The sequence below is a fragment of the Cuculus canorus genome, chromosome Z (assembly GCF_017976375.1).
Source record: "Cuculus canorus isolate bCucCan1 chromosome Z, bCucCan1.pri, whole genome shotgun sequence".
NCBI classification, from domain to species: Eukaryota; Metazoa; Chordata; class Aves; order Cuculiformes; family Cuculidae; genus Cuculus; species Cuculus canorus.
The window spans coordinates 69,382,470-69,408,095 of NC_071441.1; the positions used below are offsets into that span (position 1 = coordinate 69,382,470).

The 25,626-nt window shown below is 45.7% G+C and overlaps 1 protein-coding gene across 1 annotated transcript in view; it reads right to left on the minus strand.

The window, feature by feature from the left end:
• Positions 1–357: 357 nt before the first annotated feature.
• Positions 358–25,626, minus strand: part of UBE2R2 (ubiquitin conjugating enzyme E2 R2) — a 57,520-nt gene continuing 32,251 nt past the window's right edge. Inside the window, exons 2-5 of the mRNA XM_009566636.2 lie at positions 14,544–14,630; positions 10,392–10,489; positions 4,756–4,890; positions 358–3,332 (exon numbers count right to left, since the gene is read on the minus strand). Of these exons, the coding sequence (XP_009564931.2) occupies positions 3,113–3,332; positions 4,756–4,890; positions 10,392–10,489; positions 14,544–14,630 (540 nt within the window). The 3' untranslated portion in view covers positions 358–3,112. The remainder of the gene's footprint in view (positions 3,333–4,755; positions 4,891–10,391; positions 10,490–14,543; positions 14,631–25,626) is intronic.

A 25,626-nucleotide genomic window follows, 5' to 3' on the forward strand; every position in this document is an offset into this window, starting at 1 on the left:
TTCAGGCGCACTGTGCTCCTGCCCTGCCAGGGAAGCAGCCACCAGCAGTGCTCTGCCCTAAGCCCAGCATGCGAGTCCATCAACCACCTTCCTGCTGGTGTCCCCTTCCTGACTTGGGAAGACTGAATATAGCTGTAAAGCCCGTGGCCTTGTGCCAGAATGCCCCTTCTCAGTCTGTCTGTTCTTGGGTTCAGGCAGGCAGCAGCTTTATTTTCTCCTAACCTCATGGAAAGTTACGCGTAGGCACTGATACTGAACTTGTGAATCGCAGTCATGCAAAGCTTTAAGCAACCCACGTAAATAAAACCAGCTCGATTAACAGAGAAGTAACAGCACAAAGATGTTTTCATTTCACATTTTTATTAGTAGACAGATGTGCAGAAAAGACAAAATATAACTACTGGAGGGGAAGACAACACAAAAATCCATCAGTTAATTCTTTCTGGTAAATCATAGTGAAGAAAAAAAAGAGGAAAACAACTGGAATTTCAGCTAAGAAAACTACTAAGAAATCTAGTGTACCCTGCTGGTTTCAGAATGGTTGAAAACTGCATTTGAAAGGGCATGTGGTTACAAATGTAAACACTAATATTGGCTGAGACAGGAGAAGAGGGTTAAGAAAAAAAACGGAATACACAGAGCAGGTAAACATTTTTCTGCAATCTCTTAAATAGTTTCAAAAAAAATCCCCTAGTTATTTCAGTTTGTATAGCAAAAAAAAAAAAAACAAACAAAAAAAAAAAAGGAAACCAGCAAGTCAACAAGCAATGACACTGCATGGGACAGTGGGGAAGAGAAATCGGTCTGGTTAACGTAGGAGCTCTCAAAATAGGTTGCTTTTTTGTCTTTAGAAAAGGGTATCAGAAGAGTCGTGATAATGCATCTTACAACACCAAGCTTGAAAATACAGGTCACTGAAGAGTATACAGTGAAGACGGTCAAAAGTACAAGGGAAATCCTGAAAGATGCAGTATCCTCGTTTCAAATCAAGTCATCAGCTCAGCCAGCATTGCCACACTCTGCTCCTTCCCCCGCCACCAGCGCTGCTGTTGTTGGGCTGGAGTGAAACTGGGGGTGCCCCACACTGTCACTTTGATGTAAGTGGAGCCCCACTGTTGGCTCCAAAGAGCAGCAGGGGCTGAATCAGTCCTTGCTGGAAGGATGAGCTGAAGCAGCCCACGTGGGAAGGCTTCAGGAGGGGTCCGGCTGGCTGCCCCGGTTACATAAAAGCAGGAGTGGGGCTGTGGGACAAGCTATCCCCACCGGGGCTGCCTTCACTCTGCAGCAGGACACCATCGGCACACCCTGCGGCAGAGGAGCAGGGGTCGCCCCCGCTGCAGCAAATCCCAGCCAAGCAACATTCTGGAAACACATCTGCCTTGCTTACTTCAAACAGAGCCCCCACCAGCCTCTCTCCCTCTGGGCAGCACACTTGGACCTTGCTCACTCTCATCCCAGTCCTTGCACTAGGATGCGGCCACCGAGCTGCTCCTAGGACAAAGCTTACTCCCACCAAAGCACCCCTCGATGGAGCGCAGCTGGTGCCGTACCATTGGAAACCCTGAGATACAGGAAGGGGAGGCACAAACAACGCCCAAGCCCACAGCTCTTATCGGGATAGCTGACTCTGTACCTGTGGGATGGGAATGGGGGGGTCTTGCCTAAGCAGGGCCAGCGCCTCAGATCTCCTCCCAGAGGTGCCAGGGCTCAGCACAGGATGGCCGGGCTGGCTGCTGATTGAGAGAGTGTGTGAAAGTTCAGGCCGGAGCACCACAGCCAAACAAGAGGAGCCCACTGCAGGGGGTGAGGGTGCTGAGGGACTGAGGAAGAGGGTTCTGCAGAGATCAGCATGCAGGATGCTCCCTGCCTACCAGGGAGGGGCCTAAGCTCTGCCAAGGGCACCGGAAACATGCAGGAGGTAGTGGCTAAAGCATGCTGCAACCCTCACCTGTGGATTGGGTAGCAAGGCAGGGTTAGAGCCCAGCACGCATGCATCCCTCCGCCCCAGCCACTGCAGGCACAGGGACAGCCTGGCCCCCCAGACTGGCAGCAAGGGGAGTGTTGGCTGCTGCTGATCCCACGGAGCTGCACTCACCAACACATGACCTACACAAGCAACAGAAAGGACGCTCAAGCCAGCACCGGGCTTGGCTGCAGGAAGTAAGGGCTGCTAGTGAGCAGGGGGCAGAAGGCTGTTGGTCTCTTCCACTGTCAAAAACAATTTCAAGGTGAAGGCTGACCCAGTGGCAGCAGGATGCATGGCTGTTCTACCTCTGAAGAGGTGCAGCTGGCAGCAAACCTCAGCAGCACAGCTAAACTGAACTTTTTCAAGCCCAACCTAATCTGAAAAAAATAAAAAATAAAAAATACCAACCCAGGGCTCAGCTGTGCAGATGCTGTGTATTAAGTGTTTATTTTAGGGTTCATATCACAAACCTTTTTCAGAGACAAAGTGACCATGCTCTCTGGGGCTCTGAGGCCAGATATTTCCTAACTTGAGCAGGCAAAAAAGAAAAGGAATACTGTACCTTTCAGTAACATCCCATCAAGCTCAACACACAGTAGCTTAACACTCTTCGTCCCACACCTTATAAAGGAAAAGCCACCACCACAAGGCTAAACAAATGTACACACGCTATTATTGTAAATGGAGCAGCTAAACCTTGGCAATTCGCTTTGTGTGTATTTCTTTCTTCCCAGCAAATGCAGCACTTGAGCTCCTGAAAACCCAGCTTCCAATGGGTGTTTTCCAGCTTTAAATACATTAAACATCTCAACGCAAGACTGCAACTCAAGAACCTAATCGCGAGCAAACCTGTTTTGCTGTGAGCATTTTGTAGAGAAGTGAAAAGGGGAGTTTCTTTTTCAAAAAGAAATCATAATACAGTGATGAAAGGGTTAAGAATGCAAGAATTCAGACATTCTGTGGAGGGTCTCTAAGAGGTCCATAAAAAAGGAGCAAACAGATCCATACAACAGGAGACAGCAGGAGACAAAAGTTTTTTTTTTTTGATCCCCCCCCCAACACTTTTTTGCTGGACTGCTGCTAGGTTACCGCTGCTCCCTTCTGGCCTGAGTTGGCAGGGCAGTACAGGGGCACAGAGGGAGCAGGTCACGACTCCTCGTTGCCAGAATCATCATCATCGTAACAGTCGGCATCCTCCTCTTCCTCATCTTCATCATCAATGTCATCGTCGTACAAGTCGTCATAAAGCAAATCTGAACTGTTGTCATTGGAAGGCACTTTAGTTTTGATGCAGTACTCTGCCAGCGTAGTGGGGACCTTCACGCCATCCTTCTCTGCCTCGGCTTTGGTAGCCAACACCTGTTTCCTGCAGCGAGAAGGGCAGAGCAGTGTGAGCAGGGTCCTGTGCCGGCAGCAGTGTAGCTCATCTCCTCCCTTTCTGGCCAGCCCAGCCCTCCTGGCAGCTCAGAGCCAGAAAAGCTGATGTTTGGCTGGAGCACCAAGAGCAGCACTAGAAACAGATTTAGTTTCCGCAGCCCCAGGCTTGGGAGCCTCCAAAGGCGTTTGGAGCACGTGCGTTCTCAGCAACATATGAAACCAGTTATTCTACAGGACTCCACATTAGGAGACCTGCCAGAGCTCAGAGCAGATTTTGTTACATTTGCTACAAAAGGGCCGGTCAGGGATTTCCTAAGATAATTTATTCATTCCACCAGTGATGACTCTACCCCAGCACACTCACAACTGCAACTCCCACACTCCTTTGGCAGCTCTGAGCTCCCACTGGAGGGAAAGGGCAGTAGGAGCACAGGGGCTGGACCCTGAGACACAGATGTAACCGCAGTGTTGCCTGAGGCTGGCAGGAGACAAGTGTTTCCTATCACCCCAAGACGGGCTCTGGCTGCTGCCTCCCGGCAGCTCTCAGGCTGTGAACTGTTGCAGGCCGGTGCTGCCTCCCAGCAGGGAGAGGAGCAGATGGCAGCCTGTCCCTTCACCCCCACCCGCTGCTCGTCAGTCTGTCATACTCAGTTTACTGAGCACAACCAGCTCTGCTGAAGCCAAAGGAGCTGGAGGGGACTACAATAACCTCCCATTGAGTCTCTTCACACAGACTGACAGCCCTGCATAGCTCCAGCCAGACATGTCCTGCACATCCATGCTGACGTGGTGTTGCTCCAGCAAGTGCAACAGCAGTCTCGCTGCAGTACGGGCTGCCTGTATGCCAGTCTACAGCAACCCTGGCTCAAGTTTATATCGGCCCCCTACAGCCCCTGATGAACGATGCACTTCTCAAAGGACAATCGAGACTGAGCAGTGCTTCCAGCTAATCAAATCCAGCCTTGCAAACGCTTGCCAAACCCGGCTGATGTTCCCCCGAACTGGAGGGACAAGATTATGATTCACGAGTGCATTAAGCAAAGAATTAGTAGGATATAGTCAGTTTGAATCACATCCCAAGCAACACAGGCAGCGCTCAAAGGCAAGCGGGGACTTTGACTGGGATTTACTAGCAGCCAATAGACTTTGCAGAGCATCATCCCAGATTGATCTGAAAGAACAATTTAAAGACAGATCAGCCCAGTCCTCCTGCTCCCAAAGTCTGCACTGCTTTTGTGTGCTGAAAAACTAGAGGGACCAGAAGCATGGAGTTAGAATAAAACTGCAAAACGTATTTCCCCAAGCAGCAACCACAGTGAGAAACTGCTTTCAGCAAATTCTGCAAGCAGCCCATTTTATAGGCTTCAGAGCAGGGGTCTTGGTAGTACAGCATCACACAAGGCAAAGCTTACCTTATGATTTCAGCATACTCCTTGTCTTTTCCTTTACTGTCCCTCCATTTCCTGAACATGACTGACGCATCCACATTGGCGGGAGAGAATGTGTTGGGCTCATTAAGCAAAGAGATTACGCTCAGTAAGATAGTCCTGAAAAAGGTAATCACGACAGCAAAGTTAGAGCTAACACATCCATGGATTCTGGGTGCCAACAACCTCTTTACACAATGCATCAGAAACTTGTTTAAAGTCAAAACTTATGTTAAGGACAATAGCTGAACTGACAGCAGATGTTTATGATCGTCAGACCCCCAGCCATCAGTGTAGTGAAGGTGACACAAGACAGACCTCAAGGACCTAGCCTGACTACAGATGGTTTGGGTTGCAAGAGACTCTAAAGACCATCCAGTTCCAATGCCTGTCACTGGACCAGGTTGCTCATAGCCTCATCCATCCTGGCCTTGAACGCTTCCACGGACGGGGCAGCCACGGCTTCTCTGGACAACCTGTGCCAGTGCCCCACCACTCTCACAGGAAAATATTTCTTCCTAATAGCTCATCTAAATCTCCTCTATAATCTTAAAACCATTACCCCTCATCTTATCTGTGCCCCTGCTTGTGAAGCTCAGATCAGAATTCAGCTTGTTCCTACCACCCATGGATGGTTCATGGCTGGATAACAGCTTAGTGAGCCATTCCTGGTGATATCTGATGTGCCAGCAGAAAGCCACGCTTCCCACCTGCGTAGGCAGGAGGGCCATCGTGACCCAAGGCCATGAGACAGATCTGGATTGCCTTTCCAGCCCCCCCAGCTGTGAGGAGATTAGAGCTGTGGCCAGGTCTCTCCTCAGCCCACGCATAGCTAAGGCTCCTGTAACAGTATACAGCAAGGGGAAGCAAGTGCAGATGTTGCTCAGTACCCAGGCAAGTTGCCAAGGACCCAGCAGGATTCAGCTACTGGTACTCAGCAAATCCAGCATAAGCCAGTCGCATAACCCTCAGCAGACAAAGAGCCTTCCTGCGTTTCTAGAGGCAGCACAGAGCAGCTTGCTGCCCCGTGCTGCTGGCATTTTCCAAGACCAATGGGCACTCCCCTCACCCAGACCCTTTTCTTACATTTCCTACAACCCTTTGCGCTTCAGGTTCAGCCCTTTGCTGCTCTCACAGGACCACAGCCAGCACAGAACCAATCAGCAAGTCACATCAGGCAGCTCCCTGCACCTGGCCACCCAGCTGTAGTCATGACTGCAGTAGCTTTGCTCATTCGAAGTGGTCCTGCTGGCAACAGCTTTCAATTTAAATGGAAGGGAAGAACAGGAAGCAAGGAACAAACCTTGAAGCACAGCAGTACATAGCCACTGCTTTGCAGAACTTGATTAAAAGGGACTACAGGCCCAGCCGTACTTGACATGATTTAGGGGCACACACAGAGCAGCGTGTGCTGAGCACATCTATCAGGTCATACATTTGGGATACAATTCCAGGAAATGATTGAGGCAGGGTTTCTTGAAAGGCTTTGAAAATAAATCCTTATGCCTGGTCAGACTGCTCAGCACAGTTATCAGGACAGACTTCTATAGTTTATTTCTAAATGATATAATTCAGGAGGAAAAGAGAACAGCAGTTTTGGAAAAAAAAATGTCTGGTCAGACTGGAACGATGGACAGAAGAGAGACGGTCTTTAATTCATCACAAGAATTCATTTATAAGCCTTTGGTTCTCAGCAAACAGACTGTAGAGCTGGCATGTCAGCTCCAGCATCACTGCAGCAGCTTTACTGCAGAGTATGCGAAGTCTAGGGAAGGCTGAGGACAAGAATTCGTGTCTGGATTTGACATCCACTCTACCACAGCTCCACCAACAAAGCGAGGAGAAGCAGATTTCCACTGTAGTGCCCTGGACTCCAAAGTTACTGTAGAGCTACGTAAACACTCTAAGGCAACTGACTGTTAGAGGTGAGGTTCTCTGCACTCTTCACTCCCAACTGTTTAATGTGTTACATCAGCTTCACTGCTGCTCATACCTTAAGAGCTCGCCAGTCTAATCCAACTCAAACCCTGCTGCTGTGGGTGAGAAGGTGAATAAGGCACGCTAACAATAAGGGAACTCAGCATGTGGCATCCAACAGGATCAGAAATTACAAAACAGTTGAACCACATGTGACTACAAACATCTTCAGTCCCAGATACACGCTGCATCGAACTGGATACAGACTGACCCTCTGCAATATCATCAAGGATCTGTTTCTCCCTCAGGTGAAGTTGTTCCACCATGCTGTTTCATGCAAGCTCTTTGCACGATAAGTGGGAATTCCAGTCCTGCCTTCTGCTTTCTTATACCTCCCACCCCATTCTGTGGAACAGTGGGCTTGTCATCTGCTGTGCGACTTCATTTTAAGTGTCTATGGTGCTGTTTTCTTTAGGAGTGAGTCTCTCTACATCCCTTTATCAGCAAAGAAGAGATGCCAGCAGAAACTCAAGGAATCAGACCTGTTAAGTGCTTTTTTCCTCTCACACATATCAACAGAAGACTCAGACACAGATGAATTTCACTCAAAACAGACATCACCTCTGGTACCCAGTGATTGGGTGCACGGGAATGGTTCAAAGCTGTGCCAGGGGAGTTTTAGACAGGACATCAGGAAGCATTTCTCTGCTGAGAGGGTGGTCAAACCCTGGAACAGGCTTCCTAGAGAGGTGACTGATGCCCCGAGCTTGTCAGTGTTTCAGAGGCATTTAGAAAATGGCCTTAATATGTCTTAACTTGCTCAGCTGTGAACTCATCAGGCAGTTGGACGAGATAGATCATCGTTATAGGTCCTTTCCAACTGAAATAGCCCATTCTCTATGCTTCCAACCAGCACATCCTATTGTTTACTGTGTTGAAAAGCATTTATTTCTTTGTTCAAGCTGCTATTTACACCACAGCCTTTCAGAGCCGGCTTTAGAGGTAGGTATATGCTATGTTCTAGCACATTTTTGCTCTCCAACATAAAGTAAGTGGTTTTGGCTTTGCTTGCTTTGACAGCTGTGTTAGATCCAGACAGTTTCTGCAGCCATCTTAATGCACTAAAGCAGTCAAAAAAGCCAATGAAAGTAGCCATCCTTAACAAATTAAGGAACAGTGAGATGGTGCATCGCCTCTGTTTACAAAATATGGATGTACCAAGATCTTGAATACTCTGCTCAGTTCTGGCCTGCGCATCTCCAAGGACAGAGTTAGGCCAGGGGAGATACAGAAAAGAGCAACTAAAATGATCGAAGACCCTCAACCCAAGCTCTGCCATAACTTCCTCACCTTCCTAGGACTCAGGATGTGAGGAGGAAAGCAGTATTCTCTGCCACACAGACAACAGCTGCATTCCTGCACATCTTGCTGGATGTTTGCCATATTACTTATACCTGTCTTGTCTGGCTCCGAGTGATTGGGAAGTCCTAAACTGTGTTTAAAAAAATTAACGATCATGCTTGACACCTTTAGAGATGGAAGCACAGATGCTACAAAGCTGAGGAACAACATGCCCCCTCCAGACACTTCAGCCGTGGTTGTCTGTAGTAAAAGGTCAATACTCAGCAGGATTTACAAAATTTAGCAGCTGAAGCAAAGCCCTCGGTTACACAGGCAGCTCTTCACAAGAGGCACCTTCATCTCTGCTGCCTCCTGTCTGACACTCCAGAACCGTGCAAAGCCAGATGGGAACCCAGCAGGATATGCTTCTGTGGGCACTCAGCCCAACAGGTGATGTTGACAACAGGCTAACAGTTAAAGACGAATTTTATTTCCACTTGAAGATACAGCTGATGAATGTCTTCTCCCTAAATGTTACCTATAAGCCCCACATGTTCCAAGAGAGTAAGCACCAAGAACTGCACCACAATAAAGAAGAGCAGAAATCAGAACTAGCACCATGACAAGTTCCAGGTCAATCTTTAGGGTTGTAGATCATGAAACACTCAAAATGTGTGCATTATAAGTAATTAATCATAAAATGGTTTGGGTCAGAACAGACCATAAAGCCCATCCAGCTCCAACCCCTGCCATGGGCAGGGACACCTCCCACTGGATCAGGCTGCTCAAAGCTTCATCCAGCCTGGCCTTGAACACCTTGAGGGACGGGGCATCCACAACTTCCCTGGGCAACCTTGGCCAGTGCCTCACCACCCTCACAGGAAAACATTCTCTCCTAATGCATCATCTGAATCACCCCTCCTTCAGCTTTAAGTCACCCACTCTTGTCCTGTCCCTGCACTCCCTGATAAAGAGTCCCTCCCCAGCTTTCTTGAAGGCCTCTTTTAAGTAGCAGAAGGACTGGAATGCCCAAAGCTACTTCCTCATGGTGAGTTGAGGCTTGTCACCTAGTCCTAACTATATCAGATGTATGAAAAAACACATTAATAGCCACGTGAGCAGAGAGACAGGTGAACAAAGTCCAGTATTTAAGCTTTTTCCCCTTTTTAAAAATCTGAACGAGAACTTTGAGGGGTTGTTTCATACTCACTTGTACTTGGTACATATGGATTGGATAATGTTTACCCCAAGCTCAGTAGGTCAGATTCCCAAACCTTTGCAACTTCACACAGCTAAGACACCGTTTCTATTGAGCCTTTTTAACCTTGAAGAAGCATCCTCCAGGAGGAACATCAGTTGTTGTAATTTGCTGACTGCTTCAATTCCTAGCCTCCTGCCACTTATGCTCTAGTTCAGCACTTTGCAGAGCATGCGTGTGCGTTACAATTCTATTCCAAGGGTCAAGAACCCAATAAATCCCCCTTGCTAGAACTTTGCTTTGACAAAGGCTCTTTTCAAATGACTCATGAAGCCAAAGTAGATGAAAGTTAAGTCAAACTATCAGACAACCCTTTTCACTGCACTCCCTCAGGTGTGCCAAGATTCCCAGCTGTGTTTATCAATAAATAACTGACATTTCAAGTTGGGGAACCAACTTCTAATAAATCACTCTGAAAGCAAGCATAATTCCCACATTATACACTAAAAATCTAGAGGCAAGTACTTTAAATTTAATCAGATGCACTATCAAATAAGAAGTTAGAACAGGAAGGACCTTATTTCAAGGTTTTTCCACTATGTCATCCACTACTGCTGCTACTTGATGAGTTTTATCAGTTCTTTACTGGCAGTGTCTTGTAATAAGAATGAAATTCAGCTTTTCCTTTTTAAAATATGGACAGGTTAGCCTTGAATGCCTCTGGTACTTAGTGATCCTTCTGGTTTTTTTGGCAGGAAGAAAACAACCTGGCTAATGGCTTAAGTTACCATGCTGCAGCACAAAAGACAGACAAATACTGGAAGGCAAACAAGTAGGAAAGATCATGCACAAATTTACTCCTTCTGGGCCTGAATACTTAAAAATGTTCCTTCCCATTGGTGATATTTTTGGAGGAGTTTGAAAAACTTAAGTATAGGATAACATGTACTGAGAAAGGGAAGAACCTTTGAGATAACCTGCTTTAAAAGCACTAAATCCTGTGTGCAGAACAGAATTCTCCACATTGTTTGCCCTGCATTAGCCATACAGGCCTGAAAGCCTCCAAAGCCTTAAACTGTCTTCCAAACCTTCCAACACAAGCCTTTGCCTTGGAGAGAGATGACAGGTCTTTAAGGCTGCTGTTGTACATCAGATACGCAATTACCTGACATTTTGGGTAGGGTTCCACCTCTCGGATGGCAGCTCTCCACTTTGTGGGTCATCTACAGGTGGGTGAAGAATTGAAATACATACATCTCCATTCTGTAAGACAGAAACAAAAGGTGAGAATAGCCTGGCTCAAGGCAGAAGTCTGATGGCAACTCCAACACTTCAGCTATGTTCAAGATGTTTAACCTCATTGGAAGTGAACACTCCAAGTGCCAGCAGAAATATGCAAGAGCTGGAAAAGGTTCTCAATTCTTCCTGGGACTGCTCTACTTACATGCTCAAAAGTTTCCCTTCCTAAACAGCATTAGTCTGCAAACTGCTACAACATAATCTCAAGCCCAGAGGTTTAAAGAATGTAGCAAAGCAAGCAAAACCAGTAATAAAGTCACATAAAACTAAATTGGTCTCCAGACAGCGAGCACTGTCACAGTGATGGAAATGAGTTTTAGTCACAAGAGACCCAAAGCAGGGTTAAAATAATCTTTTGTTTCCAGGGATGGCTGAGTTAGCTACAGGAATTTTTGAACTGAAGGGTTTAGGACTCTCTCCCAGCTCAGGTATCACAACAATGCTTCTCCCAGCACACAAAGCAAATGACATGGGGCAGGCTTACACCTCTACCCTAGGATGCAGCTGTTTGAACTATCAGGGAGAAAAGCAGGAGACACTCTGAAAGTTTCACTGAAAATCTCCTCCAGTATGAAAGAGGAAGAATATTTTGGCAGCCATACAGCCACATAATCCTCAATCTGTGTTTTACTCACCAGTGCTACTGCACAAACAGATTTAAAGCTCCATAATGCCTACCATTTATAATCACTTTCAGAAGCCTGAAAACCCAACTCTCCATCAGCAACAGCGCTCTGGCATGATTACTCTGTAGGAGGCTGCAGTAGTATTCACCACTGCTGATATTCTCCAAGAGATCTTGGGCCCCCAATGCCTTACTGCAGGATGAGATGGAGGTGCAGGCCAGCCTGCCAGTGCCGGACTCTCAGCCCCCTTTCACAGCAACCGGCTGCGATGACTTAGGAGTTCCCAGAAGCAGCCCCGCACTTTCAGGTGATGTGGCCTCAGCTGATGGGCAGCACTCATGCTGTTCCTCGTCACCCTGACCCAAGGTACAGATTGACAAAAGGAACCACAGAGAAGCTGCGAATCAGTTCTGAGACTGCAGGCTGGCAGCGCCCCATGCACCTGGTTTCAGCTATGTCCCAGGGATCCTCTCGACATACAGGAGCCACAGCACAAAGCAGAGCTGCTCACAGCAACAGCATCCTTGCCTTTGAGCCCAAGCCAGTGATCACAGCTCAGATAACAGCAGCTCACATCAAGGGCTTCCCAAATATTTCAACTCACTTTGATTAACAATGACATTTGCTTTATAGTCAAATGAGATCCTGGTTCAACATTGGAGGCTTGTGATCAGTATCCAGATTTCAGCGGCTTGCTAACCCTGCCAGGTATGCTAATCTAGCAAGTCCTTGTTATTTTGAAGCAGGTTTTTGTTAAGAACACAACTACACACAGCAATGTAGCACCTGGAGCTGCTGAATACCCAAGCATGCATGTATGTGGCTGGAACAGTTTGCCATAGCAAGGCAGTTTCCTTTTTAGGACACCAACAGGCGTATGCAATACAGAAATATTTTTTAGTATCATTTAAATTAATGATTTAGTATCATTTAAAGTGGAGCTTACTGTTAGATTATGTTCATGGCCTATTCTGGTTTTATTAATACTGTCTATGAGTTTACCCAGCTCTTCCTTCAAACATGTCCTGGGAGAAAGCAGTGCTGGCAGCCAGCATAAAGCATGATGGTACTTGGAAGAAGTTTCTTGAGCTCTCAGATGAGCAATGTGTGGACAAGCAGATATTTCACAATATGAAATTATAAAAGGAAGCAAGGATGCAAGAAGCTTCCCTCTTGCAACAATCAACACGACCTGTTTGGAAGTCCAAGCAGGGAAGCACTACATTAGAGTCTGAAAGGATAAAGGTGTCATGGAACCTGATGGGATTGGCACATGGTTTTAGGAATCAGCATAGGTGAGTGGAGAGCCTTTCCCTATAGATCTTTTTGAAAGATACAAACAAGGCGTATGGGGTATTCATCTGCCAATGGGAAACAGCCAATAATTCCATCAAGACTGAGAACTGTTAAGTCATAAAAACGCAGTTTTAACAAAATTCAGCTATTTGTCTCAAATAAACATGAGATGGGAGAAAACACACAAGTTACTCAGATCTCCTTGCTCAAGACCTGGAATGTCAGCCCCAACCTCTACATCTAGTTCCACCTGCAGATTCCGTACACTGCTACTTTCTTTCATCTTCCTTACGCTGAAAGAAGGTTGGGTTTCCTCCTTTCCTCCTCCTCCTGGCAAATCCTTAAACCTCAAGCCCTTTGCTGATTTATTCTCAGTTTCATTTGGAACTATCCCAGTGCCTCATCTTCATTGCTTAAATGTTGTTTCCAAAACAGCCTGCAAGCTGCTTCAGATTCCCTCAGCTCCAAGAAATATTGCCATGAACACAAAGTACTTCAAGAGTAACCCCAAAATACACCCATCAAGTTTCGGGTTGTTCTCTCCTCCTACCTTTAGTTGCTTCTAGAGCCAATTTTTCATCTTTCCCACCAGGACTGGGAGAGGTTCTTTCCATGACTTGTTTTGTACATACCATTTTGGCATCCACTTCCCACTTACCTCCCGCACGGGAATTTCTGGATTCAGAACCAACATCCACAGTATGGATCTGCAATAATCTGCAGGTCTCAATGTTGTCTTTATTTTATAGCTCAAACTCCCATGTAACTGAAATAGAGCCTTAAAGAAAAACCATCCTTGGCTACAGGCAAGATTCTGTGCTGAGTCTAAAACTCAAGTCAGAAGACTTATCTCGGGATGTCCCTGGGCTTACACCAATCCTCCTGAGCGTCCAGGTAAAGGTCATTACAATCCTGTATTGCACTGAAGTTAGACAAGGCTTTTGGCTCTTTATTACTAAGCCATCAGTGCAGGTTTTCACCATGACCCTTGAAGCACACTGATCCCAGGTTGGACAAACAAAAACAGTAACTTGGGTCTTCCGAGCCCAAGGCATCAACTGAAACCATCAAGGCATCAACTGAAACCATCAAGGAAGAGAACTGACATTCCAGTTCGCAAGTGGGCTCAAAGGAGGCCTGCAGATGCTCTCACAGGAAGACCCGTGATAAGGTGACAGAGCTGCACCAGCAGGAGCATCCTGAAAGTCCTCTAGCTACTCGGACTAGTCAACCGATAGTTCTGGCAGGCTGATACTTGTCTAAGATAACCAAAAGTTTAGCGAGGATTTGACTGGCCTCCACTAAATGTCAAGTTTTGAGCCAAAACAGGCCTCCAGCTTTCACACACAGCTTTAAGAAATTTGGCAATTTTGAACCAGTTACTTCTAAGTAAAAACTTTCCCCCTTTAGATCTGCCACATAGTTGTACCATGATCCAGTTATGGAATTAAGAGCCCCCAGCATTACTTTCCGAACATGACCTCATGCACTGAACTAAGGGCCACTTCAAACTGGCTATAGGGCATTAACCCCAGAGGAAACCATTCATTCTGGCCCCAGGGTGACTAGGCTGTACATTACTCCTCCTGAAGCTGGATTCCAGCCCAGCCCTGGTTCTTTCCAGTCAGGATGCCTCAAGTCCAAACCCCTTCATTTGTAGGCTGACTGCTGCAGAAGACCATTTCCATCATTCCTTGTCTCAGCACACAATTTTGTGGTATATACTCTAATTTGAGTATACTTTAATAACACAGACTGTGTACAGAGAGCAACCGGTTGCTCAAGTATGACAGTAGGGTAAGACTCCACACACCAGTCGTGATCCAAAAATCCCCTAAAGCTCCCAGCACTCACGGCATGGCAGTCTGGCTGGGGCTGCCTGCTGCACTTGCAGGTATGAGAACAGCTCCATTCCTGCCTACAAGAAGAGCATTTCCTACCACACAGAGATTTAACTGTTCAACCATGAAGCTGACATCTAACACCAACAGTTAACCACTTTAGTAAGAGCTAGAGACATTCAGTACCTTCAGTACTTCCAGAGTTTAAAGAAGTAGAAAGCCTTCCCACATGTTTATTTAAAAACAACACCTTACCTCATAAATGTTGGGGTGCCACATTTTGGTCAGGAATCTGAAGGTAGGTGGCGAATATGGATAGTCGATAGGAAATTTAATATGGGCCTGGGAAAAAGAAAAATATTTTAATTATCAAACACGGGAAAAAAAAAGAGATCAACAAGCAACAGCAAAAAATAAAAAAGGAAGAAAATTTCAATTAAGCCCATCAAATTGCTCCTTTTATACATCAGTCCTCACACGGTCCCACAGTATAACTCTGTACTATTTTTTATGAGCAAAATACTAACTGAACAAGAAAAATCTAAACACCAGGAATGACCTGAGCTGGAAGCACTCAGAAAACAAGCCCAAAAGGTATCTACCATGTCCTAATCCAACAACGGTTGTTAAACAGGGTAAAACAGATTTAAAAAGCTGGAACTCAAGGTATTACTGCTGTCTTTCTGGGTTCAGAAGCAGACTAAAAATGTTTGCTAAGGTGAATAGACCTGTTTTACATTTGCCAGTGCAAATATTTTAAGTTACTCTTTCTGTGCAGAAAAAAGCATCAGATACTTGCGCTACTGAGATCCAAAGTGCTTTTGCCTTTCTGGTGCAAGAGTTAAGCTGTTCAATTGACCTGTGTTCCAAATACTACATTTCTTGCCACTACAAGCATTTCCCAAGTCTGAATGCCATCTGTGTCTGTTCAATAAATCAGTGCAACTTGATGAACCAGATATTGATGGGTGATGACAGCAAACAAGACCTTCCAGTGCCTCTGAGGTCAGCTGCCAACTGCAGGGCAAGACCCTCAGAGCTGAGTCAGCTGTGGGAAGACTGCAAAGATCCCAACACCGGATATTAATTTCTCTGTGCTGTCCCTCCATTCACAGCAATCAGAGAAGCCAGCTAGTAAGAAAGAGGGCTGAATCTGGACTGATTAAGTGCTAAATTCACTCTCCCTGGAAGGGGGGACTCATACACTTCTTACTGTGCTGTAGAGTACAAACCCTTCCCTTGGCACTGCTCAACAAGCCAAGGAAGTTCCACCACCAGTCTTCTCTCCAGAGAATCATCTTCCAGCCCCTGTACCACAGCCAGACTCACATGCAACTGAATGCAAAAAGAGATCCCAAAAGGAACTATGCACGTGGAGAGGGCAGAAGCCCAGGTCACCCCCTTCGCTTAAGAATCTCACCATGCTGCTTGGACAAGGGTGCTGACCTTGTTCAACAGTACAAACTATGTGAAGTTTTATTCCTAGAAACAGAAGCAGGCAACCAGATTGGATTACTGGGTGGTTAAGTACCTGGCTTCAGTTTTACCTATAGAGATGCATACGTCTTTGCCTTGCAATCCAAATTTTATGAGGCCAGAGTGCCAGGTAGCCAAGAAAAGAAGGTTTTCTGTTCAACTTTATGAAACAAATTCAGCAGCCCACGTGGCTTTACACTCTGCATGTGCCCATACTGACTGTATGTGGGGCATCTTACAGCAGCGCCGAGTTCTTACCCTGCAGTAGTTTGCCATGGTACATTCACAACCAAAGGATTTATGATCCATTTAAACAATCCTAGCCTCAGTTACACGAATGGCATTGCTCCAAGAGCAAGTGAATGCCTTTCTGCTGTAGTGGAGCAGTGACAAGAGCGGCTGCTGCAGTGAGGACACAGCTGGTTCTGGGATGTGCGACCCTGCACTGCAAACAGAGCAGAAATTTACCCAGGGCAGAGCAGATTCACTTCAGTTCAAGTGCTTGCATCACGCAGCTGCAGACTCCTCTGGAATACTGAGGTTTTCCCAAGAAAGCCCATTTCTGTGCTTACGTGCAGTTTCGTGAGAGCTAAGACATAAAACTGCCTAAGGAATGAGATTAAAAATGCGAAGGACAAAACTCAAGAACTGAGGTAGCTACAAGATTCCCTGGCAGAATCAATGTGTCTTCTACACAGGTATAGCTTCTAGAAGACCAAAAAAAGCTTACTGCCATTAGTGTACCAGCACTACCGTGTTTACATCCAACACACATGGTCAAGAAGCTGGGGGAGCAGGTCTCATTCTTATTAGTACAAACACTCTGCTCTCCAAATGTCTAACTCAGAGGGTTCAGTCTCAAGAAGACCACTGCACAGGATGAGGCTGGAGCACCACTTACGGCTTCTGTATGCCATGCAGACTCATGAAGAAACTGTAGGTATTGGAAGACTGAAACTTCTAAATCCTGTTTTGCAGCCACAACTCTAACACAAACCTGCCATCTGCCTGCTTGCAATAACAATCATTACGGGATTAAACAGAGCTGGTGGTTTGCTACATGAAGGATGTCTCTTGAGCTCTGGTACCAGAAAATGCCATCTGAGAGAAATTAGGAAAACCTTTTCTTCTCATGGGGAGACAGCCAAGACCCAAGCTTGCCTGTAACCATTCTTATGTTTAAAGAAATCGGTATCACATTACTTAATGAATGCCATTTCTAACCGGCCTATGTTTAGCACATGGAGATACTATACTGGCACAGAAAGCATCCAGAACCTCTCTACAAACCCGATTTCAGAGCCAAAAGCCACTGAAGTAGGAAATCCCACATTACCAGCAGGGACTTTTTTTTTTCCAAACAACGCTGAAATCATTCAGAATTTCAAAAGCAAAACCAAATGCTTTTCCAGGGCATCACGAACAGCCAGAGAACTACTCTGCATTTCTTCTGCAAGAGAAACCACAGGAAGTTATGTAAACCCACCCCACTCTCCCCGAAAGCTATTCGAGTTTCTGAGTGGGTTAAGCCAGCCAAGAATTTCCAAGAGAAGCTGCAAGACTCCTTGCAAAGATGCAGTGACAGCCACAATTACTAGTTTGTTTGTGTTTTTTTCACTAAGGCCCAATTCGAAACATGTTAAGAGAGAAAAAACACGGAATTAGGCAATAAATATATTTTTTTATTAAAGCTCACAGAAAGGTTTCCCCCAACAATTTTGCTGCTATAAGACAAATCATTTATTTGAACTTATTTCTGCTAACTTCATCCAGGCTGCTAGGTATTAAGAGAATAGCAGAGTTTTAGGGCAGAATCATTAAGGTTGGAAAAGATCTCTAATATCAGCAAGTTCAGCCGTCAGCCCAACACAACCGTGCCTACTAAACCATGTCCCAAAGCACCATGTGTACATGCTTTTGAACAACTCCAAGGGATGAAGAGTCCACTGCCTCCTGGGGCAGCCTGTGCCAATGCTTGTGGTTAGCACAGTTCCAGCCACACAAACTAATTTAGGAGGACTAAAGATGCACCTGAGTTCCCAGACCACAAGTACCCAACAACTACTGCATTCGCCATGTGCTCGACTCCTTTCACTGAGCTTAAACTGAACAGAAATAATCCTAGTTCGGTGCCCTGTTTTTGGCTGCTGGCTCACCGTGGCTCTTTGATGCCACTGAATACACCTATCTCCAGGAAGGTGGAGACCACAGTCACCAACCTATTCCCCCTCCCCCAGTCTATAACTAGCCATAGAAAAGTCCCTAGAAAAGAATAAAATGCCCCAATATTACAATCTATAGACTAGACTGGCAGAAGATTCAGTCCTCAAAAAGCATTTACAGCTACTCCACAAGAACTTTAACCTCTAAGTTATACCATGACACATATTTTAAAAATACTGCTACCAGCACAGTCACTTCGTTTTCCGACTTACTGCCTTCTCTGTGGCATTCTCATTAGTGACTGCACTTCAGGTTTGTTGTTTTTCTATTTGTATAAGGCAAAGCCACAATTTTGTACGACAGAAAAATAAAGTTTTGCTAGATACTATGCTATTTGACTGAAAATACAAACCTAATATTTCTATCAACCACTGAACTAAATCCTGATTCAGTTGCTATGAATAACCACTACACTGACTGTTTCTGGAGATCTCGCTGTGCACTTGACCTGACGCTTACTTATTACTATCATCTCCCCCTTGGTGGGGAGCACCAACACAGGCAGGACTCCCTTCCAGCTTCAGCTGTCTAGAAATTCAGAACTTATTCCAGCCTAGCTATATATGAGGCTCTCGTAGTGTGACACTGATTCGTTCTAATCCTCTCAGCTGACAAAACCCAGACCCCCAAAGTTCAGGCAGCAAGGGTAGGAATGAATAATGAATCCATCCTATCTGCTCACTGCAGAAAGGCAATGCAGGGAAAAGCACACAATTTCCTGGAAAACCACCAGCATCACGACTGACATGATTTTGGGAAATTGGGAGCACCAGCAGTTTTTACAGTGGCTGAGAGAACAACACAAGCAGCTGCTTCTGGAAGTGCCAGTTACAGATGAGTTTTATTTCAAACATCGCAAGCTGAATGTCAGCGTTATGAAAACATATCACCAGTGAAACTGAAGATCCTTTGAAAACTGAATTTAAGTTCTGATACAACTGCAGCATTTGACTTTTTTTTAATTACTTTGTGCTTTTCTGTAATTATCTACTATAGCCAGCTCACAGACAAGCTCCGGCTGACCACTAAAGTCTCCTACACATTCCTCACCCTGCCCCAAAGAGGTACAGCACTTGCAGACAGCAGAAGGCCTCCTCATTTTTCTTTCTAACAGGCATCACCAGACTCCTAGTTGTGCACATCATCACTTCCCATAGCTGCATGCCTAACTAACGCCTCCTACCAGCATGCTGCTAACCATGTTCAATATACAGAAAAGCCAACAAGAACAGGAACACGGAGCACTCCTGAGTTATGGGCTAGTACCTAATCACACAAAATGCCCTTCACTGTTTCTGACACATCAAGCATTTATACAGTTCATCTAATGGACTCTCACCTTCCACATTAAGCCTGGATTAGTGGAGCCACTATTAAATACCATGTGCCAGAAAACATGGTCAGTAGAGGTCAGCAGTAAGTACTCCCAGTCTGTTTCTCACATTGATGAGGTTTAAAACACCTTGATATCATTCAGCTTCAGAACCTGTAAAGCAGCATTAAAGCCAGCCACACTGCTTTATCAAGGTAAAATGTTGCAGTTTCAGCTTCGGATATTATGATTTCTGACCCCAGTCATCTCCTGTGGCAGAGCTGGGAACTAGCCTGGTCATTTAGTGTCAGTACTGGCCTCATTTCCGAGCAGCACCACAGCAATGGTTACCGACATTCGTTGTGCTTTCACAGAAAGAGGACTACATTAGATGAGTGACCAAGTGAATTAATGCTTGTGAGTCCTGAAAACTCCCTTGCTGCCACAGTGGCCAGATGAACACCAACAGCAGCAAACCCCTTATATTCTGCACTACCTGAACTGTTTCCGAAGCAACTTAAAATCACAGAGTTCACAAAGACCTGAATGTGAAGAGTGAATTGAATCGTAAAAAGAATGTTAATCTTCTTAACAGGAAAGAAAACAGAGCCACACAAGTCAGTACAGAAAAGATGAGTCAAGAAGTGAGGTTAACTTCCAAAAGCAGAGACTGGTTTGACAGGCAGGAGCCCATACTTGTTTCACACTACATCCCATCTTGTATCCACTTCTTATTTTAGTTGTCTGCGCATCACTAAAAGCGGTCACTTCTAATGGAAGACTCCTCTACTATGATCCGGGTTTCTTTTTGCCAAAGCTTCTTTTAACAGTGAATTGTTATTAAATATTCTTCTGTCCACACAGGTATGTTCATAAAGCTGGGACTGTTGTTAAGCCACTCAAGCCGGACCAAAGCAGAAAGCCGTTAATACAACAGCCAGTTACAATTACACCTTTAAAGAAAGGATTCACAAAAGACATTAGTCTTTTGCTCCTTAGATCTGAAATCAGGACTAACAACAGATGAGAAGACAGGGTTGAGATGAATGATAAAAAAGGGGAAGATTCCCTACAGCCCTGTTAAGCTGGTTTGCATCCAAGCTCCTGCAAACTTGTACATTCACATTCCTGTTGCCTGGGCCACATCTCAAGGGATCTGAGTAAATAAAACAGCTCTGAACAATAACGTTAGAACAAGCACTGCCTGGAAACCAAACCATTTTCTTCTAGGACTACTCAAAAGACCCAATAGGATTTTTTAATTTTTTTTTAGTATTATCTCCCTTTGATAGCTTACAAACTCAGTTTGGAGGTTTTAGGCTTCACGATAACTGCTCACAGAAGCTGATACTCATCTAGACACCACCTTAGCCTGCACAAATCAGCTGTGTTTAAGATCAAGTAGTTCAGCAGTTAGGAGTTAAGCAGTTAACCCCTCCTTTCTTGCAGTAGGTTTTACTGCAAGGACCGATGATATTGCCCAGCCATTTGTGCCATTCTGCCTGAACCATGTGACAACTACTTGGGCTCTGGCCAGAAACACTCATTATCAGTGCTCTTGAGCCAGGGAGCATCTGCTTCAGGCAGGGCAGCTGTTAGCTCTCTCATTTGGAGAGCTTGCTGCGGGCAGGCTGGAAGCCAAATAAGAAGTTTCCCTTGATCAGAGGCTACATTCATGCTCTTAAAGCTGTCACCCCCCCTCCCTAGTCACACAACCAAGCATGGCCCCACCAGCATGGAGCTTGCAGATGCCCATTCCCAGGCGCGCACAGCTCAGCACTGCATTGGCCATGGCTTGACAGAGAGATTTTTCCTGCCTCTGCTCTATGTCCCAGGCTGATAATGGCAAAGCAAGAGCATTTCCAGACAGGCCTAGACTTCTGAACTCCTTAGTACAAACCCCTAAGGCACAGCTCCATTATTTTGATTTTTTTCCCCCAAACCACAGGTCAGTGCCCTCAAACCTCAGGCAAAACAGCAGATCACAGGAGCACCCATTTACATCAGGCTAACAACTCCCAGCTTTGCATTTCTTCTGTTGCCAGTCTGACTTTACACCATGCTATGGAAAACAGCATCGTTGCAACAACTGCAAAAGATGTAGCATCCAGCAACAGTTACAGAGTAGGAAACAGTGGCATCCTGAGCCATCCAAGTATTTCTTCTATAATCCGTCTGTTTTCACTCAGTTTTTACATTCATCTGCCACCTCATAACAGAAAAGGCAACTACCAGCAACTATGTAAGACCTAACACCGTACAAAACTACTTGGTCCTTCTTCGCATGGCATGGTGCCACCCCAACAGCTTTACCGAGCTTTGACCACAGGAGCTGAGCACTAAAGCAATTTCAGAGAAAGCCGACATCATACTAAAGTTTCGGTAATTTCCCAGGAATTCCCAAGGTGAAAGATTACTAGCTTCTTCCTCCAGTTCACCCTTCACTCCAAGATCAGGCCTGATTTTTTAAGGTGAAAAAAATTACGAATTAATATATTAGAGATTGTGACAGGGCAGATATGAGGAGTCTTGTGCCATCGCTGAAGGCCTTGTGCTGAGACTGTGCTCTTGGGTGTGATGCCTTCTGGTTGCCCTCAGACTGTACATGAGTTGTATGGCTTGAAAACAGGCTCACTGGATATGTGTTATGCAGAGAGGCTAGTCTACATGACTATTTTCTGGGCAGAAACAAATCAGTTAATGCTTATTTGTATCTGAATAAACACTGGCTCCCCTCTTTGGACAAAATAGGAAGAATAACTCCAAATATGTGAAACCTAAGTCTCCCTGTAGTGTCCAACACTTTTTGAAGGAGCCAAAGACATTTGGTGATGCTGCACCTAAAGTTTACCCCAAATCATACATTTCCTCTTAGGACTCCGCTTCTCCTCTGGTGAAGCTGGTACTTGAAACAGTCCTACTACAGGGACAGCTGAGAATGCTGGAAGCTGCACAGGTAAAAAACTCTAACACTATTTTAGCTGTTCTAGACATGGTTTGTGACCACTTCAGAAGAAGCAATTTTCCAACTCTTTCTCTTTTAAAAATAATAGCTTTGCTGGAGCAGTCACGTGAATATTTGAGGCTCCTTTTTCAAAGTATCATGATTTATTACTGCCATCTCTGGAGTGGAAGTCCTCCAGTTAAGTTTTTACAGGGTTGACACTCCAAGCGCCTGTCACACTTGCCAGACTTCAAGGTACACAAGATGGTTTCTTATTAAGAACTGCATTAGCCCATTACACCTTCAGCACCCTGTGTGATCTCATGTTTTGAGCTTCCATGACCTGGGTAAGTAATTTACTTTTTTGAAGCAGATTTACATACAGTCATGTCTATGGAATGAGAGAGTATGAGAGAGTATGATATATTCCAGACTCAACCTAGCTGTTTCTCTAATTTAATTCGCTCAAATTCAAGTGATCGCAACCAAAGTGCATTCCAGTTTCGCAGCATTTTGTGTAAGCTTGACAGTTTCTCTGAACTCACCTACCTATGCAAGCTCACCAAAACACAGGAGATTGCTTCATTGTTTGGTGAAGCAACCCATACTGTTTGCAACTGCTGAGTTACAAGATGGCCAAGCTACTTCGATATGCAAACATCCTTTCCTTAAGCCTGTTGTAACTATTTTTAGACAATTTTTTAAGCAAGCACCATTCATGAGTCAGTGAATGACTAACTGCCTCAACTCTCTTCATATGCAAGCCGGGCTAGATGTAAGGGGAAAGCTCTCCTCCAGGGACAGCCAGTCACATGTTCTGCTAAAAACACTGGGCAGGTCTTGATGCAGTCACTTCTTTCATAAGCAGCAAGGGAAAAGGAATATTTATAGCATTGCAAGTGTAAAACATAGCGCTGTGCTGCAGTGTTACACAACTTTGCCCTTCTCAGCTCAGCAGGCAGTAGTTCTTCTAACAAGACTTCTGAAGCTGGCATACCAGCCTTTCTTTAAACAAGGGATATAGGTTTACAGAAACTGAATGGCAGCACCCGGGAACTGCAGTTGGAGTCTTATTTACACTGGCTGCCACACAGAAGCCAACTAAGCACTTACACAGCCCTGGTACCTATTTTTCTGCCACTGCATTACTGATGGTGAATCCTCCTCTTCAGAGCTGGTTACAGGCAGCAGACTGAGGCAGATGCAGGTAACACTCGGCAGCAGTAAGGAAGTCTGCTGGGCTGTACCATTTGCAACCAAAGAGCTACACACCATCTCCTAGTGTGGAGACACAATCAGCATTGTATTAGTCTATTTATAACCCTAACCTGACACAACTGTATTATGCATAGGCCCAGTGTGCAAGTGTCTATAACCCTGTATGTGCCAGTGACACCTGACACACATACACAAGCTGCCTCACAGCTAAGCATCCTCCCATTCACTGCAGGAACCAGCACTCTGTCAGCAGGTATTTGCTAGCAGTAAGCCTGTGTTTGAGACACAAAAGCATATTTTCACATTATTGCACAATGATGCACCTGTCAACTCCATTATCATAGACTGCTTCAAACAGATAAGTTTAAAGTCTAAGCTAAAGTAAGTGGATTAGCTGATGGATATAGAATCATAGAATCACTAGGACCCACTGGATCATCGAGTCCAACCATTCCTAACACTCCCTAAACCATGGCCCCCCGCCCCCTTGTCCTGTCCCCTGTCTCCTGGGAGAAGAGCCCAGCTCCCTCCTCTCCACAACCTCTTTCAGGTAGTTGTAGAGAGCAATAAGGTATCCCCTCAGCCTCCTCTTCTCCAGGCTAAACAACCCCAGCTCGCTCAGCTGCTCCTCGTAAGATTTTTTTCTCCAGCCCCCTCACCAGCTTTGTTGCTCTTCTCTGGACAGGCTCCAGAGCCTCAACATCCTTCTTGTGGTGAGGGGCCCAGAACTGAACACAGTACTCAAGGTGCGGTCTCACCAGTGCCAAGCACAGAGGGAGAATAACCTCCCTGGACCTGCTGGTCATGCTGTTGATGCCATTGGCCTTTTTGGCCACCTGGGCACACTGCTGGCTCATGTTCAGTCAGCTGTCAACCAACACCCCCAGGTCCTTCTCTTCCATGCAGCTTTCTAGCCAGCCTTCTCCTAGTCTGTAGCACTGCACAGGGTTGTTGTGCCCCAAGTGCAGGACCCGGCATTTGGTCTTGTTAAACCTCATGCCACTGGCCTCAGCCCAGTGGTCCAGCCTGTTCAGATCCCCTTGCAGAGCCTCCCTACCCTCCAGCAGATCCACACTTCCACCCAGCCTAGTGTCATCCACAAACTTGCTAAGTGTGCACTCAATGCCTTCATCCAGGTCATTGATAAAGACATTGAGCAGGGCTGGACCCAGTACCGAGCCCTGAGGAACCCCACTTGTAACTGGTCTCCAGCTGGAGTTAACTCCATTGACCACCACTCTCTGGGCCCGGCCATCCAACCAGTTTTCAACCCAGGAGAGTGTGCGCCTGTCCAGGCCAGAGGCTGACAGTTTCTGAATCAGAATGCTTTACTGAAGTCCAATCCTTGCTCTTACAGCTATTCTTTCTACAGTAACAGGTTTCGGGTGTTTTTTGCTAGCGAGGAGCCAAATTCAAGAGGCATTCAGGGTTCTGTTACTCTCTTTTCACCCCTGCTTTGTGCTTTAGTTTATTTGGAGCTCACAGCATTACAGCCAGTGTAGCTTTTACTCACGAGCAGCATTGACTTGGCTGCCAGTAAACTGCACTGCAAGGGTTGAGAATTGAAGATGAATCCTAGCTCAGATCTCAGACTCTAGTGTTTCAAAACACAACAAACATCCTAAAATTCCACAATGTTACTGAAGTCCTAAAGTCTCAGTTTGAGCTTTGGCCTGCCACGGAAAGGGAGACCAGGTCAAATAATGTTTAATTGATTTAATGACTATGAAACTTGCACCTTAAGTAAGAAATAACTTGGGGGTGCTGGTCTACAGCTGGCTGAACATGAGCCAGCAGTGTGCCCAGGTGGCCAAGAAGGCCAACAGCATCCTAGCTTGGATGACAAATGCTGTGGCCAGCAGGAGCAGGGAAGGGATTGTCCCCCAGAACTCAGCACTGGTGAGGCCACATCTCAAATGCTGTGTTGAATTTTAGACCCCTCAGTACAAAAACAAGACTGTGGCACTGGAGCACATCCAGAGGAGGGCAACAAAGCTGGTGAAGGGTCTGAAACACAAGTGTTATGATGAGTGGTTAAGGGAACTGGGGTTGTTTAGGCTAGAGAAGAAGAGGCTGAGGGGAAACCTTACCACTCTCTACAACTACTTGTAGTGAGGTGGATGTTGGTCTCTTCTTCCAAGTAACAAGGAGACAACAGGAATGTC